This window comes from Oreochromis niloticus, linkage group LG22 (genome assembly GCF_001858045.2).
Source record: "Oreochromis niloticus isolate F11D_XX linkage group LG22, O_niloticus_UMD_NMBU, whole genome shotgun sequence".
Classification (NCBI taxonomy): domain Eukaryota; kingdom Metazoa; phylum Chordata; class Actinopteri; order Cichliformes; family Cichlidae; genus Oreochromis; species Oreochromis niloticus.
The window spans coordinates 19,776,325-19,793,708 of NC_031985.2; the positions used below are offsets into that span (position 1 = coordinate 19,776,325).

Sequence of the window (17,384 nt, forward strand, 5' to 3'; positions counted from 1 at the left end):
GGCTCTAAGTCTGCATCATTTCATTTATATGTCACCCAGATTTAGGAGATTGAACTCGATGGTTCTCTTGATTTAAAACAACCCCCCTGAGAACCAAGCAACCTAGACAAGAGTTTCAAGTCCTTTGATCATCTGAGGTAATAGAGGCAATTGGTCTATTACAGTTGTTTTTACTTTGATAACTTTTGTGGGCTCTGAAAGAGGAAAAATAAATTCACCAGTATTGCTCTGTAATGTTAATTGTGTTTGGTTTTGATCAGAAACAGTGCTACGATGCCTAATTTAGACTGTGGGTGGGATATATCTGTTATGCCTTCTGGTGGCATTTGCAAGTTACTGCATAATTTAAAAAAAATTAAAGTGAATGAAATTAGTGTTTTTATACTCTAAAAATCTGGAATATGTCTTTTTATTAATTTGGAATATTAAATTATTACCAGTGTGTGTGTGTGTGTGTGTGTGTGTGGCCTTGATTTTCAGTCACTGAAAACAAGTGGCTCGACACAGTGCCATTTGTAACAGCAAATTTATTACATATACATATAAATCTACTAAAAGTATAAACATGGAATACAAAATCTTCATAGAAAATACAAACAGTAAGGACCTCGAGAAACACTCTTATAAAACAATACTGTATAGAATATGAAACATATAAAACCAGAACTTAATCAACACATCATGCATCAAAGCAAAAAAAATGAAAAAACAAAACAAAAACATGCAGAGCCAAAACTGTTTTTTAGGAAACAAATAGCAAAAAACAAACATACGGTTCAAAAAACCTTCAATAATATTGATAACAAAGAAAGATCAAAGGCATTTTTTACAGAAGGAGCCTTGAGATTAATGGCTTGTGGCTATAAAAACAAACAAACCAAAAAACCAACCCAGATGTTGAGCATCTAAATTGAAACAAACTGCCTCAGCCTCCTTCCCGTTAAGCTGTTCATTAAAACACTGCTTGAGATTTCCTCATTAATCACATTTCCTCATTAATCTTAATTGAGTCAAAGAAGGATAAAATCACTGAAAGTGTTTCTGCATATGAAATCCTGGGAATCTGTTTAGTACCAAGTTTAAAATTTACTGATTTGAAATTTACACATTTGAAAAAGAGAAAATACTAACCAGGACATATAAAGTTGACTTTTTCAGTCAATTTTAAATTTGCATTATTCATTAAAGAGAACTGCAAAGTCAGCATTTTTATATTTGCGCCACACACATATGCTGCAAAGTGGGCACAAAGAAAGAAAACAAAAACAAAACCAGTATATAATGTTTATAAATTTATACCAAAGGTAATAACATTAAATACATCCTTCACAATCTAACGGCATGTAACATATTGAGGAAATGATTTGATAAAAACACTCTGCAGGTACTGGAAGTATTACCCAGCACAGACGCCACTTCAGACTGTAATTAAAAGATGGACGTAGCCACCATGTCATCGCCCACTGGTTTGGAAGCCTTGCATTTGGCATTCTGGACTTTTTTGATACCAGACATAACAAACAAGTGGTGAGAAACTGGGACTGTTGTGGAGGGCCGGATCAATAAGCTTATGAAGAGTGAAAAATGAATACTGAGCAGAAAGTAGTTCAGCTTATTGATCCGGCCCTCCACAACAGTCCCAGTCTAGCACACACCGTATTTTATCATAGTCAACACCAGCTCATAATATACCAACAGACATCATGCTGTGTGTTAAAAGGGACTTTTAAAAGGGACCACAATGACATAAGGAAAGTATTGACTGAGGTCAGTCCTTCCAGAGGAGTTGACAATTATAAAGAATGCAGGTTGAAGGCACTTTTGCACTGGCTTCACTTTTCAGACTACGGAAGCTTGTTTGCTGGAAAAACAATTTTAAAAATCGCCATCCGTAATTTGAAATTTCAAGTTAGGTTGAAATTTAGCTAGCTCTGCCAATCAGAAAGCTCTGTGAAGGTAGATCAATTCCTTGTCATGAGCTGTCTAACATTTCGACATGAACACGTTGATTCCACACCTTTTATCCATTTCTGCAAAGAGGCATTCAACGTTTGCTATACCTTGGTAGCTCACAAGCTTCTGTATTAGACAGAGAAGCTATGTCCATCTTTTATATACAGTCTGTGATTCAGACCAATGACGTAACATTGGTCAGATTTTGTTACCTTTGGGGCTGAGTGTGGGAACTTGTTTACATCCCTTTTCAGTCTTTATGCTAATCTATGGTGAGGCGGCTTTATTAAGCTTCATATTAACCAGACCGCCCTGCGTGTAACGTCAATCAAATTCTCAGAGTAAATTTCCCCCAACTATTCTTTGTAACAGTAAGAAATTAACTACATGTGTAAAGATGACTGTTCAAACATTGCTAGCTACCATTTTCATAAAGGCACAAAGACTCCAGAGATGAGTTATAGAAACTTCCTGCACTTTTTCTTTATTTGTTCTTTCTTTATATTTCGTGTAATCGAGTTCTGCTGCTCACAATCCAGCATTCAGCAGCAAGAACGAGCCCTCCTGCTGTCTGACTTTCATTACATCCAAAAGAGCCGTATCACATCAATTAAAACTTGCGTGGGGTCTTTTTAATGCTGCTTGTTAAAACGCCTTTATCCCTACAACGTATAAAAATGCATTTTATAAAGACGAACAAATATAAAGTTATGACATTTACGGTAAAAAAGGGTAATAAATGCCTGTTATATTACATTTTTTTGGCATGCAGACATTACAACGCTGCCAAAACCCAATTTCTCCTTCCAGTATCTCAAAAAAAACCTTAGACCACAGAAGCTGGCACTGTTCTGACTACAATGACTCAAAACTGATGGTTCAGCTTTCAAAAAAAAAAGAAAAAAAAAAGCCCAACTCATTCTCTGGCCTCCATTTTTTAACTGCTGAGACCCTGACCTACATTTAAGTCATAACAAACACTCACTTTGTTTGAACTCTACTAGCTGACCAACACAATCTGCATCACAAGAGCAGATTTGTAATTTTTTTAAGTCGTGTTGCTTTGCAGGTCCTTTTTGCTGATAGCGCATTAAAATGATACATTCGGCTAGTGTCATCGTCGCCAAGCAAGCGCCGAAGCTTTAAAAAAACGCCTTTGCAACAAAAGCTGAAGTAAAACGGCATAGTGGTGGTTTAATATTTGATCTTTTTTTTAAACCTGAGCTGCTGTCAGAGCATCAATTACCTGCTGACATGTTTCTTCTTTTGCAAATTACCCACAAATTATTATTACATGAGTCAATAAGTGTATTTCTGTGCTTACTGGAAGTCTAGTATTATTTGAGGCTGCTTCCCATAATAAACCTGTAGGAGCAGGTTGCACATCCATTACAGAAAACCGGTGATATTAGCTGGGATCTTTTATCCCCTTCATTCATATCTTGCTGAGTGGGTGACCTCTGTTCCTGTGCTTTATTCATGAACAAACACAGGCTTCTTGCGTCATCAATTTTGGCATCTTCCCATCCCGAATACTACAACCAACCAAAACAAACCGAAGCCGAGAAGAAACACACGAGCTACACCTCATTAGCGTTTGGTCTGATGGGTCATTTTATGCCCCGTACATTCACTGATCCATAAAGGCTTTGTCTCCATAGGTCTACTTTGAGTAAGTACAGTATGAAATAATGAAAACAAAACATGTAAATCCCAGTCACATTGAATGCCGAGCACTTTTACAGGCATCTAGAAAAAAAAAAAGCACTGTTATCCTGTAATTACTAGGCACAAAGAGGTAACGGGCTATAGCGGCTAGTATTTGTTTTATGGACAAGATGTGCATACTGTAAGTCAAGGCTTGATTACCTGGTACGCGAAACGAAACAAAACCTAAAACGTTCTGAGAAGTCACCTATGAAGTGATCAATACTGTTACCAGGAATCCTACGGAGTGCGAAGGCATGTTTCCATATCGGACGGTTGGTTTAGTGTGACGGCAGAGTGGCGGTGTTGGCTGCACTGAGCTGACCCACAGCTAACATGAGGATGTCCTTCTTCTCTTTGTAAAAACGCAGTTCTCTGCCCGCCAGCCTGGCGTCCTCTAGTTCCCGCTCTGTCGTGGCCAGCTCCTGCGCAATGGTGCCCGCTACGCTCTGTTCTCGGTTCACCCAGTCGGCGGCCATCTGAGTGCGCATGTCATCATCCAGAGCCCGATGGGAGTAGTGAGCCAGCACCTCCTGCAAGTTCAGCCAGAAAGAGTCAGAAGATGTGATAGTGGGAAACAGCATTCCCAATCAGATATTCCTCCAGCATCAGATTCTGATGCTGAACTTAATAAGACTTCATCACTGTCTATAAACAAACCAGCCAAGAGGGTAAATGTTAAGTAATAAGACATAAAATTTAAAATTATGTCTGATGGCAAGTACTGTGGTACAGTGTCTTCCTCCACCCCTCAATTCTTTATATTTTCGGGGAAATGTGAAATCGGCGCAGTAAACATGCACAGAAATACAGTATATATAAGACAAAAACAGAGTTGTACAATCCTAACAAGGTTGAAAGTCAACATTTGGACCACCTTTATTCTTATTTGTCCTCTAGGCTTCTTGAAAAACATGAAAAGCTCTATTTTGGATGTTCACCATCTTTAGATGATCCCACACTGCTACAATAATGTTGAAATCCGTCCTGTGGGGAGGCCAATCCATGGCCCTGATAGTGCTCTGCTGTGTGTTTTTCTATGCAGGTATGCTTTTACTGCACTGGCTCATTCATTGTCACGCTGTCATGCATTCATAATTCCATCATTTTTGACAAGATCTCCATCACCACTGGCTGAAATGCTGCCCCAAACCATGACAGAGCCTCCGCCATATTTCACAGATGGCTGTAGGCACTCTGTTGTATCTGTCTCCTGACCTCCTCTGTACATACTGATGACAATTTAAACCAAAAATTTCAAATTTAGATTAATCGCTCCATCAAAAAAAAACCTTTGGATCCTTAATATAAAGAAATGAATGGTGGCTCAAGACTTTTGCACAGTGTTCCAGTGGTAAATGCTCATATTAAGAATGACCATAGTTTAAAATGAAGAGAGATCAACGTATGTGCAGACAGTTTTTTCTACTCTTGGCTCTGTATGATGCAAAAAGAGCTTTTAAATTAGAAGAAAAATGCAAAGAATTCATTTTTATGATCATATCATGAACAAAGCTCCGATTACACCGCCCCTCCTTTTAAGGCGGCTTCATGTGGCTGCCTTAAAAGGAGGGAGACCCTAACTGGAACTACAACAGCAAGTTTCAGAGGATGGACTAAGGGGCTGCACAAAACTCCAATTTGAGATAAATGGGGATTGATTATTTTGAAACTTAAGATTGACTGAGTCTTAACACACATATTTGAGGAGGCACATTGTTTTTGCTCTTTTTTTTACTCAATGCTCACGGTGAGAAAGATAACTACAAATTTATCTAGAACAGCCATGTCACAGAGAAAAAGCCCTGCTAAACGCTGATCGGCCACAACATTAAAACCACCAGTCAGATTTTGTGTTGGTCACCAAAACAGCTGTGGCCCATCTGGGCGTGGACGCAGGACCTCTTTGAGAGTGTTTTGGTATCTGGCACTGGGACGCTGGATGCGGATCGTTTTGGATATGTGGGTTGCTGGGTGGGGCCTCGATTGATTGAATCTGTCCTGACTCTTACAGGGTGAAAGGAATGGGAATTTGGGCTCTTCATTATGCTCCTTGAGCTGTTCCTGAGCAAGTTTTGCATTTGGTGAGGAGCTAAGATGGGTTTTTTGCATGCAAAGAAACAGCAGGACATTGCACTGAGGAGATAATCTCTTTCTTTTTCACTTCACCTCTCAGTGGGTTTAAAGTAACTGATTTCTGGAAAATTTGTTCATTAAAAATAAATAAATAAATGTAGCTGAAAAACGTTACTATATCCGTATAATAGAAGGCATTTGTTGGGTTTACCTGTCGGGAACATTGTCGTTCTCTCATGGCTTTGAGGCTTCCGTTCCAGTGCAGCAGCTGGAACACAGTCATCAGCTCCTGGAAGACAAACACAGCCGAGACCAAGAATAAGAGACCAGTAATTCAACACTGTGGGGCCAAACTAACTACATATTATCACTTTTGGATGAACATTTACACATAAAACTGCTACTTTTATGAAGACGTGTTCTATATGTAGCTACTTTCATACAGGCTCTGGGCTCATCTTGCATAAGTTTTTTTTTTTTTAAAAAAAGCTGCTTAAAACACGCACCTGAAACTCCAGCATGGACTTTCCTTTATTGGACTCGAGCATGAAGCGAAACGCCCCGATCCCTGTGTTGGGGTTGTCGGCCTCTTCTCTGTTTCCCTGTGAGCATAGACAAGCACTTAAAGTCAAGTCAGCCACAGTTTGAGCTCACATAGTAAATGCTACTTACTCATATGTCCCTACAGATATTTGGCACATATTTGTGAGTTTGGGAGTCAGTCCAATGCAGTGTAATTTTCCTTCATTTTCTTTTGAGAAGCATCAGCTATTTGTATCCATAGCATACACTTTCATAATATTTACTATATGTAAAAAAAAAAGCATGCGTATGATGCCAACAACTGAGCAAAATTAACCTAATATATCATGTTTTTGGAAGCACGTTAAAATCAACCGTGCTGCTTGACTGACAGTCGTACAAACACAACTTTGAGTTCTCGGCAGTTCTTTTTTTAAACTTACATTAAAGGAGGCCAACGCCTCATTCACGCTCTTCTCAATGAAGTCGTCTGTAATCCGACGCGAGGGATGTTCGTTAAAAACGGAGTTCATCAGGGCGATTTTGGCGGCGCTGCGTCTCGCCTCTGCCTTTGTGGGACAGAACTGTCAAACAGCAAAGAGAGCATGTATCAGTGGACAGATAAACAGTCAAAAGGCCAACGACAACCCGGCCGGTCTTTAAATGACTCTTTGTGGCTTTGAGCTTGCATCCATATTTGGTCTTGTGGTTTTAGGAATGCTTGCAACAGAATAACCAAACCACAACACATTCACCGACGTTCAACCAAAGACAATGGCGTGTTTTTACAGTAATGTGCAAAAAAAGTCTTGAGCCACTCCTCGTTTTGTTATATGTTGATGGGAAAGCGGAAAGGAAAATCAGAGTTAATGACCTCGAAAGTCAATCCTCGGTATGACTACCTTTATTCTTGAACACAGCCTGAGCTCGCTTTGGCAGCTTTCTTGTCATTTCTTTAAGCAGTCTTCAGGAATAGTTCTCCAGGGTTCTCAAAGGAAATTCAAATCTCTGCTTTGGCTGCCTTTTTGTTCTGTTTTATGTCAAGATGATCCCAATAATGTTAATGTCCGGGCACTGGGGAGCCCAATCCATGACTGATAGTGGTCAGTTGTAGTGCTGAAAAGTGAAGTTGTTGCCAATCAGATCCTTTTCAGAAGGTGTTGCATGTTGAATTAAAATCTGATGGCACTTTTCTGTGTTCACAAGTCCGTCAGTTCTTCAAAATCCCCAAAACCACTGACTGAAATGGAACCTCAAACCATGGCAGAGCCTCCACCTTGTTTTACAGATGACTGTAGATGCTCACTGTTGGATCTTTAACCCAGATCTTGTGTAATTTGGCATAACTCAGCCTTCCTTAAGAATGACTCCTTGACAGCAACCCGTCCACAGAGAAATTTCCGATGAGGCTTCAATGAACAGTAGATGGATCAGCTGAAGGTCCAGATGCGTCCTGTCAGGTCTTTTTTGGATTCTTTTCTATTTCTTAAGGAATTGACTTTCCAATAAAGTTCGTCTGATAGGATGGATGGATGGATGGATGGATGGATGGATGGATGGATGGATGGATAGATAGATAGATAGATAGATAGATAGATAGATAGATAGTTTTTAGGCCACTTCTTTTGTCAAGGCGTTATGCCAAGTTTTCAGCCAATAGATCTTTGGGAATCACCTCGTTAATATAAAAATATAACTTGTCAAACTGTGTTATTGTTGGCATTTTTACAGACTCGGCTAAAGAAAATTGGACAAATGATGTTTTTGTGGCAGGATGCAAGCAACAAAGTAGTTAAAGATACACTTTAAAGTTGGTTCTCTGCAGAGTTGTCTGTTACGTGTAGATACAACACTGGTTCATCCCTCCTGTCAGGTCTTTGCTAGTTTTTTTTAAGGACGTGACCTTCACATACTGTTCATATGCTCTAGATAGTTTTTTAGGCCTCCCGCTTCTTTTTTTGTCCTCCACTTGTCCAATTTCCTCAAATTCTCTAAGGACACACTGCACCATCGAGACGTATATGAAATTTTCCAGTAATAGCTCTTTGGAAATCACACATATATACAAGTTTATGCCTGTCAAACTGTGGTAGCTTTCGCATTTTTCATACTCAACTAAAGAAATGTGTTCTTGTGACAGGCAGCAGCTTAAAATTGTTAGATGTCTGTTATGTGCAGACACACATAAAAAAACATTCCTTTGAAACAGAGTAAAAAAGCAGCCAATGTCCAAGCCCACTTTAAAAATTCCAAGAAAGTCCGGCTCCTTTGGAAGCAAAGTATAAAGAAATGAGTTGTGGCTCAAGACTTTCGCACCATACCGCATATTTCATAATAATCACGCTAACAGAAAGCAGACACTACACCTGGAAACTTCCAAAGCAGCTGCCGCCTGGAAGGCTAACATAGCAAACATAAGGAGGGCTGTTGGACGGGACCATTTCATAAACAACGAGGGCTCCGTTCCTCAGGTCGGCTCCTCTGGTCAGCTTCATCTGCCAAAATTCCTGCAAAGCCTCCACCACGTTCACTGCAGGACACACAGATAAAAGAAGAAGCCCTGTTACGTCACACTAATACAAACCATTAGTGCAGTTTACATGTTTTGGTCTGTAGCCATTAGGCGAGCTCTGCGACATCCTCTCTAAACAAAGATGGAAAGGTGCAGGGGAAGGTCGTCTCCAGGATGCCACAGGGTTTTCCGGAAAGATTTTAGGTGGCTGCCCAGAGGAAATTCTGCATCACCTCAGAGGAGAGGCTTGGAGAAAAACACTCGACTCTGGCCCTCACACGAGAGAACCGAGTTCATGTCATCCACAAGGAAACAAAAACAACAATGGAAAGCTGCAAACTCTGCAACTGAGTCATAAATGATTACTTGGGTTTGGGGTCTGTTGGGAAATATGTGTGCAGCCAACATGATTTGAACGAAGTTACCGCCTGAATCTTGCTCTTATACGAGTCTGGAGGCCAGGCCGCTGTGTCGAACATTAAAAACAAAATATTAAAGCTTCTGTCAACAAACTACAAGCCATATTTTCCATACTATAGAGCCATGAAGGACAATCCAAATCATTTTTTAAACACACGCACGGCTCTCTTGCTTTTACTCTGTGACACAGTTTTTATCAAAAGTTTTAAAATGTTTTAGATACTCTAAATATTTTGGTTGTTTTCCATCAGGGAGGCGTCTGATCTCTCCTAAGCTCGCTCTGCAGGATGACAGATAATGCGTCCAAAGACACAGCCAGAGTTGTAAAGAACCATCTTCAGTGTCAAGACGAACAAGGAGAGGCGCAACAGATGGTCAGGCCCCCACGGAGCCCTGATCTCAAAGTAAAGTCAGTCTGGGATTACAGACTGACTAAAGAAACGGAAAAAGCCTAAATCTGCTCATTAATGTGGGCAAGAGTTGGTGCTACTTTAAAGACAGGGTTTTTTTGTGTGTTTAATGCTTTTTACATGAAGTTAAAAACAATTTCTTGTACAAATACAGTTTTTTGTACTTCCACTGCAGCTTTTGTCCAGAATCTACTCTATTTTAAAGTCTGGCTGTATTACGAGATACTGGATTTGCATTGCGGGTCTGCAGCCTGTAGTGCAGCAACTGGGGCTAACGAACCAATTCAGGATTGTGACAGTGGTTTAATAAGGCCTCTTGGTCTGTTTTTATCCATTTCTGAGGATTTCCTCCATAACAAAAGTGCAAAGAGACAGGAAACTCTCTGAGATATTGAAGGATGTAATGTGAAGCTGATCCAAACTACAGTCAAAGAACATCCTGCAACTCCACTTGAAGGTCCAACAAAATCTTTTCCAGAGGTGTATTTGCACACATGCCCCCCCTTTTTTTCTTATGTACTCCTTTAAATACACTTAATAGGCCTTTTTGAAACTGCAACTTAATCGCTGCTTGAAAGCAAACGTATAGGAAAGCCTAATTACATCATCTCGTGTGTGTTTTACTGCCAAGTCTTCAAAAAAATGCTGCCAATAATTGTGTTAAGAAGCCTAAATGGCATGCAGGGGGAAGAGGCTGTTAGTTAGGGACACATGGGGACCATCTTTTGGAAATAAATCCTATTAGCATGGGACAGGCACACATGTTAGCATTACTTAAGCTTTTGGTCTAATGATAGTTTTAGGCATGCCTCAAACTCTGACAAAAATCAGTCAAGTACTTTAAATTAAACTGCATTTTTAAAGTAATTATTACTAATGATGTGCAGTTTGCGTTTAATATAAAGTATATAAAGCCTTATTTTTCTTATCAGGGGCACTGCTCTTTCATTTTTCAAGGTTATTAACGATTTCCACAGTGTCTATTCTTGTTATTTACCGTGTAACGGCTAATTTACGAACAATAGTGTATTGTTCGTAAATTCAATCCCCTGCAGCCCCTGGATGTTAATCCTGTGATGGAGTGACTGGAGCGAATATCAAAGGAAACTTCACGGTAACATTGCATCAGGTGCAAATGACCACTGGTGTGTTTACACACCGGAGATAAAGGTGGAAATTACAGGAGTTTGTTCTAAGTATGGTGGAGGTTTTTTGTGCCTTCCTTCCAAACAAATGGCGCAGCTGAAAGTGGTTTCCAGCTCTCCAAAAGTCCCCTCCCCAGCTACAGCCTGAAGCAGTATGACACGCGTTAACGCCGCTATTTCCAGGACAGTGTCAGCACCGGACATTACCTCTGCCGTAACCCTGCGTGTGTTTGGCGAAGCTGCGAACCACAGCCTCCACCGCCTCCTTCAGCACGGCCGGGTTCCCCGGGTTACAGTGACCGCTAGCCCCCGGCCCCAGCCCCGCTCCCATTCCGCCGTACAGGCTGTGGAGCTGCAGCGGAGGCGGCGGGGGAGGAGGCCCGGAGGACGCCGCCAGAGAGGCCGGAGAGGACAGCAACGGCGCGATGGGGACCGTAACCCCGGGCCGGAGAGAGGAGCGGAGGGTCCCGGTCGCTCCCGAACTGAATCCGATGCCCGGCTGTAGCCGCTGATGGCGGACACTGTCCGGGATAACGTTGGATTCCATTGTCCCGACGTAACGTCTACGGAGTCCCGGCTCTGAAGCAAATCTGTAGCGAGGAGCCCGACGGCTTGAGCTGAAAAAGTAAGCTTTGAGAGCTGAATGAGCGAAGTACGGCAGGGTTTTTCTCAGTCACAGCCTGTAAGCGCCGAGCCGACGTTGATTCGACACATAACGGAGCTGCTGAGTCCTCACTCCCTGGATTAGACTGCGGGACTGTCAGTCAAGTGCTGCCTTCAAGGACCCCTCGTATTCTGTTACTTCTACACTGTAAATGCATTTACAGTTAGGCTGCACACGTTTTCTAACGTGTGTTTGTAAACTGGTATTCTTTTTATTTTATTGCTCCTGTTCATTGTTACACGGACTGTGTTTTTAATGGGCTAATTTCCTTTTTTTTCCCCACCTGTGTTTGCTTGTTCTTGTGGAGTATTTCCTCATCTTAGCTGAGGATCCAAGGATGCAGGAAGCTTTACTTCCCGGGATAGTAATAACACACTGACCTTAAGTTGTTATAATATTATCTTTGCATTCAGCTACATGTAAAAAAAAAAAAGAAAGAAAAAAAAAAGTTAAATAAAAGAAAAAAAAATGGACATTTGAAGAAAAAAATTAAAGCTAATTAAAGCGGTTTTGTAAACTTGAAAAGCTACCTAAAGTTGAATAAAAATAGAAAAAATGCTAGTAGTTCTTCTTTTTGTTAATTTGATTAAATTAAATTAAAATAAAACAAAAAGACTAATGTGGCTCAGGTGATCGAGCAGGTCGTCTACCAATAGGAAGGTTTGTGGATCGACTCCTGCTGTTTGTATGCCTCAGTATCCTTGGGGAACTGTGATGAGAATTCCAATGTTTTCCGGAGGACGTGAAGGCAACAGTGGAAAATCAGAAAATGTCAAGCCAAGAAATCTGAGCCTCCTCTGTTCTCCTCTGGCTCCAACAGAGAACAACTACAGTGCGGGTTTACAGCTCCAACTCTCCTGAAGCATGTGATTAAAACTTGGATCAAACTAAGTCGATAAGAGGTGGGGGAAAAAATGATGATCTTACTTTGAAATACTGAAACATAATGCAACTTTGTACTACCTTAACTCTGAGCTGGAGTGGGGGTGAGACCACCAACCTAGAGCAGAACAAAGACTTGAAGAGGAAATGGGACCTCCTCTTGTGCCTCCTAAATATTTTTTAGGACTTTGTGGGTCTTGTGTCATTTTTCATTCTTTCTGCGGTATGGGACGAGGCCAGAGAAGTCCAAAGGAGGAACTAGTCCTCTCTCTCTTTTTTTTTTGTTAAACTGAATCTGCAACAAGTCAAAGATTGAACCTCATCTGTTTCCACTAAAAAGCACATTTTAAACAAATTAGAGCCCAGTGAGAAACTGGAAATCGCACAAAGGACAAGAAAAAAATGTCAGAAAGAGTGTTTACTACAGAGTTTGCAAACAGCTGAAGGATTTCTGCAGATGCACACTTTATAACTGTGAATGAGTGTGTGCCTCACTAGTGCATGCTTTTATTTCCTGACCCCAGTTCATAATGTCAAGGTCCATGGCTTATGTTCACTTCCTCTGACATTTTTCCATTGATCCTGTTCTCCAGTTTTCTAATGGGATCTTGTCTCAGCATGGACTGAACTCCATGATGGATACAACTTTGATGATGGAGGTTTCAAGATTAGGTCCAAGCAAAGCTGCTACGGGTGATTCTCTGACCTAAATACTGAGCATTCTCAGTCTTTTCAGTTTGTCTCATTGTTTGCCATATTATAATTATCATCATTTACGGACATCCTAAACATGTCCTGTTCCCTCTAAAGAGACCTGTGACATTTCTGGTTTTAGAAACACACCGTGGACATGCAGGAAATTTAAGTAACTTCTGAAACAAGCTGTTTTAGCATCTCTCGCTTTCTTCTGATTGGCTGCCACTCATAAACAGAGGGTTTAAGCAGCAGGTTGGTGGGGCTTCTCTGCTTACAACTGTGCATCTGATGATTATAGACATCACACAGAGACAAGAATAAAAAAAAGAAACTGGCAGAAAATGAGTGTTTACAGCTGTCAGAGCCAATCCCTGTAATGGACTGGCAACTTGTTTATTTCAGTATCTATCTACGCTTACATTTCAAGCCATTATAAATTTAAATTTTTGTGATTATGGCTTGTAGTAGCTCATGAAAATCAGAAATCTGGTAGCGCAAACTAGTAGAAGAATTATTAGAATGTATTTAATTTTGTTTTGGTTGATACAGTGCAGCTAGAAAGTATCCACAGCACTTCACTTGTTCCACATTTTGTCATGTTACAACTTTATTCCAATGTGGGTTAAATTCATTTCTCACCTCAAAATTTTTGCACACAATACCCAATAATGAATAATGAGTAAAAAAGTATGCTTAAAATTCTTGAAACTTTATTGAAAATAAAGAACAAAAATTTAACATGTACATAAGTATTCACAGCCTTTGTCAGACTTGAAGTGAAGTGTATCCTGTTTCCACTGATCATCTGTCAGATGTTTCTATAGCTTAATTGGAGTCCGCCTGTGGTGATTTCAGTTGATTGGACATGATTTGGAAAGGCACACACTTGTATATATGAGGTCCCATAGTTGACAGTTGACAGTCAGCGCACAAACCAAGCCATGAAGTCCAACAAAATATCTTTAGATCTCGGAGACAGGATTGTATCGAGGCGCAGATCTGGGGAAGGGTACAAAAAAATTCTGCAGGATTGTAAGTCCCAATGAAGTGGACTACTCCATCACCCATAAATGGAAGAAATTTGGAGCCAACAGGTCTCTTCTTAGAGCTAGCTAACCAAGAACCTGACGGTTACATTGACAGAGCTCCAGCTGCTCTGTGGTGAGAGGAGAACCATAGGGCCATCATTTCTCCAGCACTTCATTAATCAGGCCTGTATGGTAGAACGGCCAGACGGAAGCCACTCCTCAGTAACAGGCACATTACAACCTGTCTGGAGTTTGTCATAAGGCACCTGAAGGAATCTCACACCATGAGAAACAAAACCCTCTGGTCTAATGAAACAAAGATTGAACTCTTTGGCCTGAATACCAAGGAAACCAGGCATCGCTCATCACCTGGCCAATACCATCCCTACAGTAAAGCATGGTGGTGGCACCATCATGCTGTGGGGACAGTTTTCAACAGGAGGGACTGGGAGACTAGTCAGAGTCGAGAGAAAGATGAATGCAGCAATGTAAATAGACATCCTTTATGATAAACTGCTCCAGAGCACTCTGGACCTCAGACTGAGACGAAGGTTCATCTTCCAACAGGACAATGACCCTAAGCACACAGCCAAGATAACAAAGGAGTGCCTTCAGACCACTCTGCGAATGTCCTTGAGTATTCAAGCCAGATCCCACACTTGAACCTAATTGAACAGCTCAGTGCACAGATGTCTTCAGAAAAAGAGCTACAGCTGTTGTATTCCTAATATCAAGCTGCTCTTGAGCTAGAGACAAAGTCAGAAGTGGGCAAAGAAGAAAAAAGAAGTAGACTGTTGCTCAGTGGTCCAAAGTCCTCTTCAGGTGAAAGTAAATTTTGCATTTCGTTTGGAAGTCAAAGTCCTGGAGTCTGGAAGGCGAGTGGAATGCCACAGAATCCAATGTGTTTGAAGTCCAGGGTGAAGTTTCTGCAGGCTGTGATGAGTTGGCATGCCATGTCATCTGCTGCTGTTGGAGGTGGTTAGCTCACTGTGTTTTATCCAGTCCAGAGTCAATGCAGCGTCCACTGAGAGATTTTAGAGCACTTCATGCTTCCATCTGTGGATAGGCTTTATGGAAATGCAGGTTTCCTGTTCCAGCAGGACTAAGTACCGGCCCACGGTAACAAAACTTCACCGAATGTTTTTCTCACCGTGTTATTACAGACGACTCGCCTAATCTGAACCTCACAGAGAGTCTGGGGGAAACATGAAAACAGCCTGGGCTCAGCGGCGCCAAAACCCGATCACCTCCGTGTTACACCACACTGATGCAGTAATTCTTGCTAACAGAGCCACAGTCAAGTACTAAGTATATAAATTAACTGGATGAAATGAAATATTCTAACAATCTGAGACACTGGATGTCTGTTTTTCATGAGCTATAAGCCATAATAAGCACAATTAAAACAAAAAACTTCATATGTTTCACTTTAGATATAATGACTATAACATAAATAAAAGTTTTCCTTTCAGGCATAACTTAACAGCATTAAGATGCGCTTGTATATAGCTCTTCCACGATCAGGTACAACATTTAAAAAGTTGATAGCAGTGCATCAGTTTTGTCTATTTTAATATAAGAGGACAGCTTAGTACATGACTCACTTTAGCAGCAGCTGCTTTACTGAATGTTATTACAGCCATGAGTACGTTAGCGCTGCTTTCCCGCTGAGTTGAGCGCTTAATGCAATCAATCATTTTTATGGATGAGCGAGAGCCTCAGGGGGTCAAAGCTTAAAGGAAAGACAGAATCAGGACACTTTTTCTTTTTTCATGCTGACATCTTTTCGAGTAAATGCCCCCATTGTTCACGTCGTAGCTCTGCTGAACTACTTTCACTACTTATTCCTGCTGCACACACTTTAATGTCAAGTGATGCATCCTCACGTCGATTGCATACCACAAAGCAGATGGTCCTGTGTCCTGAGCACTTTTTAGAGACGTAAACAGCTTAAGCCAATAGGACAGTGCAGGCCTGGACACAGAGAATAAATGCTGGGTTGCAAACATGGTGCATGTTTCCACATCTGGTTTTGATCAAAGCTTTACGGTCATAATCTCATTTTTAAAACTCTACTGCAGACTTTTCCCACCAGATGAATAGAGGCTCACAAGACATTTGTACAAGGTTTATTAAACAGCTCGTGTTGTTTATGCTCCCTGCTCACATATTTCTATCCAAACACATGTATGAGATTGTTTATTACTGGCTGGGGTGGGAAGCAGTCGGGAATTAATCATTTTACAGCAACTATAAAGATGGATTGGAGGCAATAACACCCTGCTGGATGTAAGCCAAAGGTAGAAGGTTTACATTCACATGAATGAGTGTAATCCATAACAGTGCTTCCTAAAGAACAACTGAATGAGGCAGCTTTGAAATATTTTTTTTCCACTTAATAAAAAAAATGTTCTGCTTAGTAATTAATTAGACTAATTAAAGATAAACAAATTCAAAAAGGGTGATATTTTGTGTTATACACTGTAATCCCAAAAGTTATTTGCATTCAAATGGTTTAGCTATAATCACTGATGGTAATTAATTTTCTTTGTAAAACTAAAATCATATAACTGTGTCAGACAGAACTCATTGGTGGAAGCTTTTTGCACTTAACCTATATTGTTTTGCATGTGATGCACTAAAATGAATACATTTAACATGGTCCTTTCTATTTTAAGTTTATTCTAATAAATAGTTTAAGTTCAATTTTTTATAAGAGAATAAGTTTTAAACTCAACACTCAAATAATAAAAGTAAATTTGATGTTTACTGATTATGTTTAGTTGAAAGCACTTTCACTATTTTTAAGTTTTTGTTGCCCCTCCCATATTTTTCCCGGCACTGGAACCGAAGAGACGTCTGGACTTGTTTGTCAGAAAAAATTAAGACAAGTCGTTTTTGGTGGTTTTGCCTGGGATTGGACATGTTTGTTTCAGTCTACAGTCGATAGGGAGTACTTTTCCTCAAACCTCCACGCAAACTGGTGAGTTAAATCTTTGTATTTCAACTTTAAGCAAAAATAGTTGCATGTTACATTACGCAAATGTGCACGCTAATTCAATCTACAGTGAACCCTCATTTACCGCGGGGGTTACGTCCCAAAAACAACCCGCAATAAGTGAAATCCGAAAAGTAGTGAAAAGTATTTATTATAAATGTTTTAAGGCTGTAACCCTCACAGCCTTAACCCCTGCTCATGCGTAATGGTTCTAGCATCCTCGTCCATCCAAACCGCGCGGTTCCATTGTGTGATGTGAGCACATCCAAACCGTGTTCAGGGTTAGCCCGGGTCCGGACTCCGGCCCCGGTCAGAGGAGGAGGACCAGAGTAGAAGAGTGAACCAGTGGACGGTGTTAGATGAAGCTCATC

The 17,384-nt window shown here is 40.7% G+C and overlaps 1 protein-coding gene across 1 annotated transcript; it reads right to left on the reverse strand.

Moving 5' to 3' along the window:
* Positions 1-510: 510 nt before the first annotated feature.
* On the reverse strand, positions 511-12,296 carry lix1l (limb and CNS expressed 1 like). Its single transcript, XM_005478458.3, has 6 exons — positions 10,953-12,296; positions 8,625-8,788; positions 6,702-6,842; positions 6,243-6,338; positions 5,948-6,025; positions 511-4,193 (listed from the first exon to the last, which is right to left on the reverse strand). The coding sequence occupies exons 1-6, from the start codon at positions 11,290-11,292 to the stop codon at positions 3,942-3,944; spliced, it is 1,071 nt and encodes a 356-aa protein (XP_005478515.1). The 5' UTR covers positions 11,293-12,296; the 3' UTR covers positions 511-3,941.
* Positions 12,297-17,384: the final 5,088 nt, after the last annotated feature.

Coding starts and splice junctions, on each gene's coding strand:
- lix1l (XM_005478458.3), bottom strand. CDS start 11,292: ATGGAATCCAACGTTATCCCGGACAGTGTCCGCCATCAGCGGCTACAG. Junction 6,843..8,624: donor GCTGCTTTGGAAGTTTCCAG/GTGTAGTGTCTG, acceptor GCTGTTTGACAG/TTCTGTCCCACAAAGGCAGA. Junction 4,194..5,947: donor AACGACAATGTTCCCGACAG/GTAAACCCAACA, acceptor CTGAACTTGCAG/GAGGTGCTGGCTCACTACTC.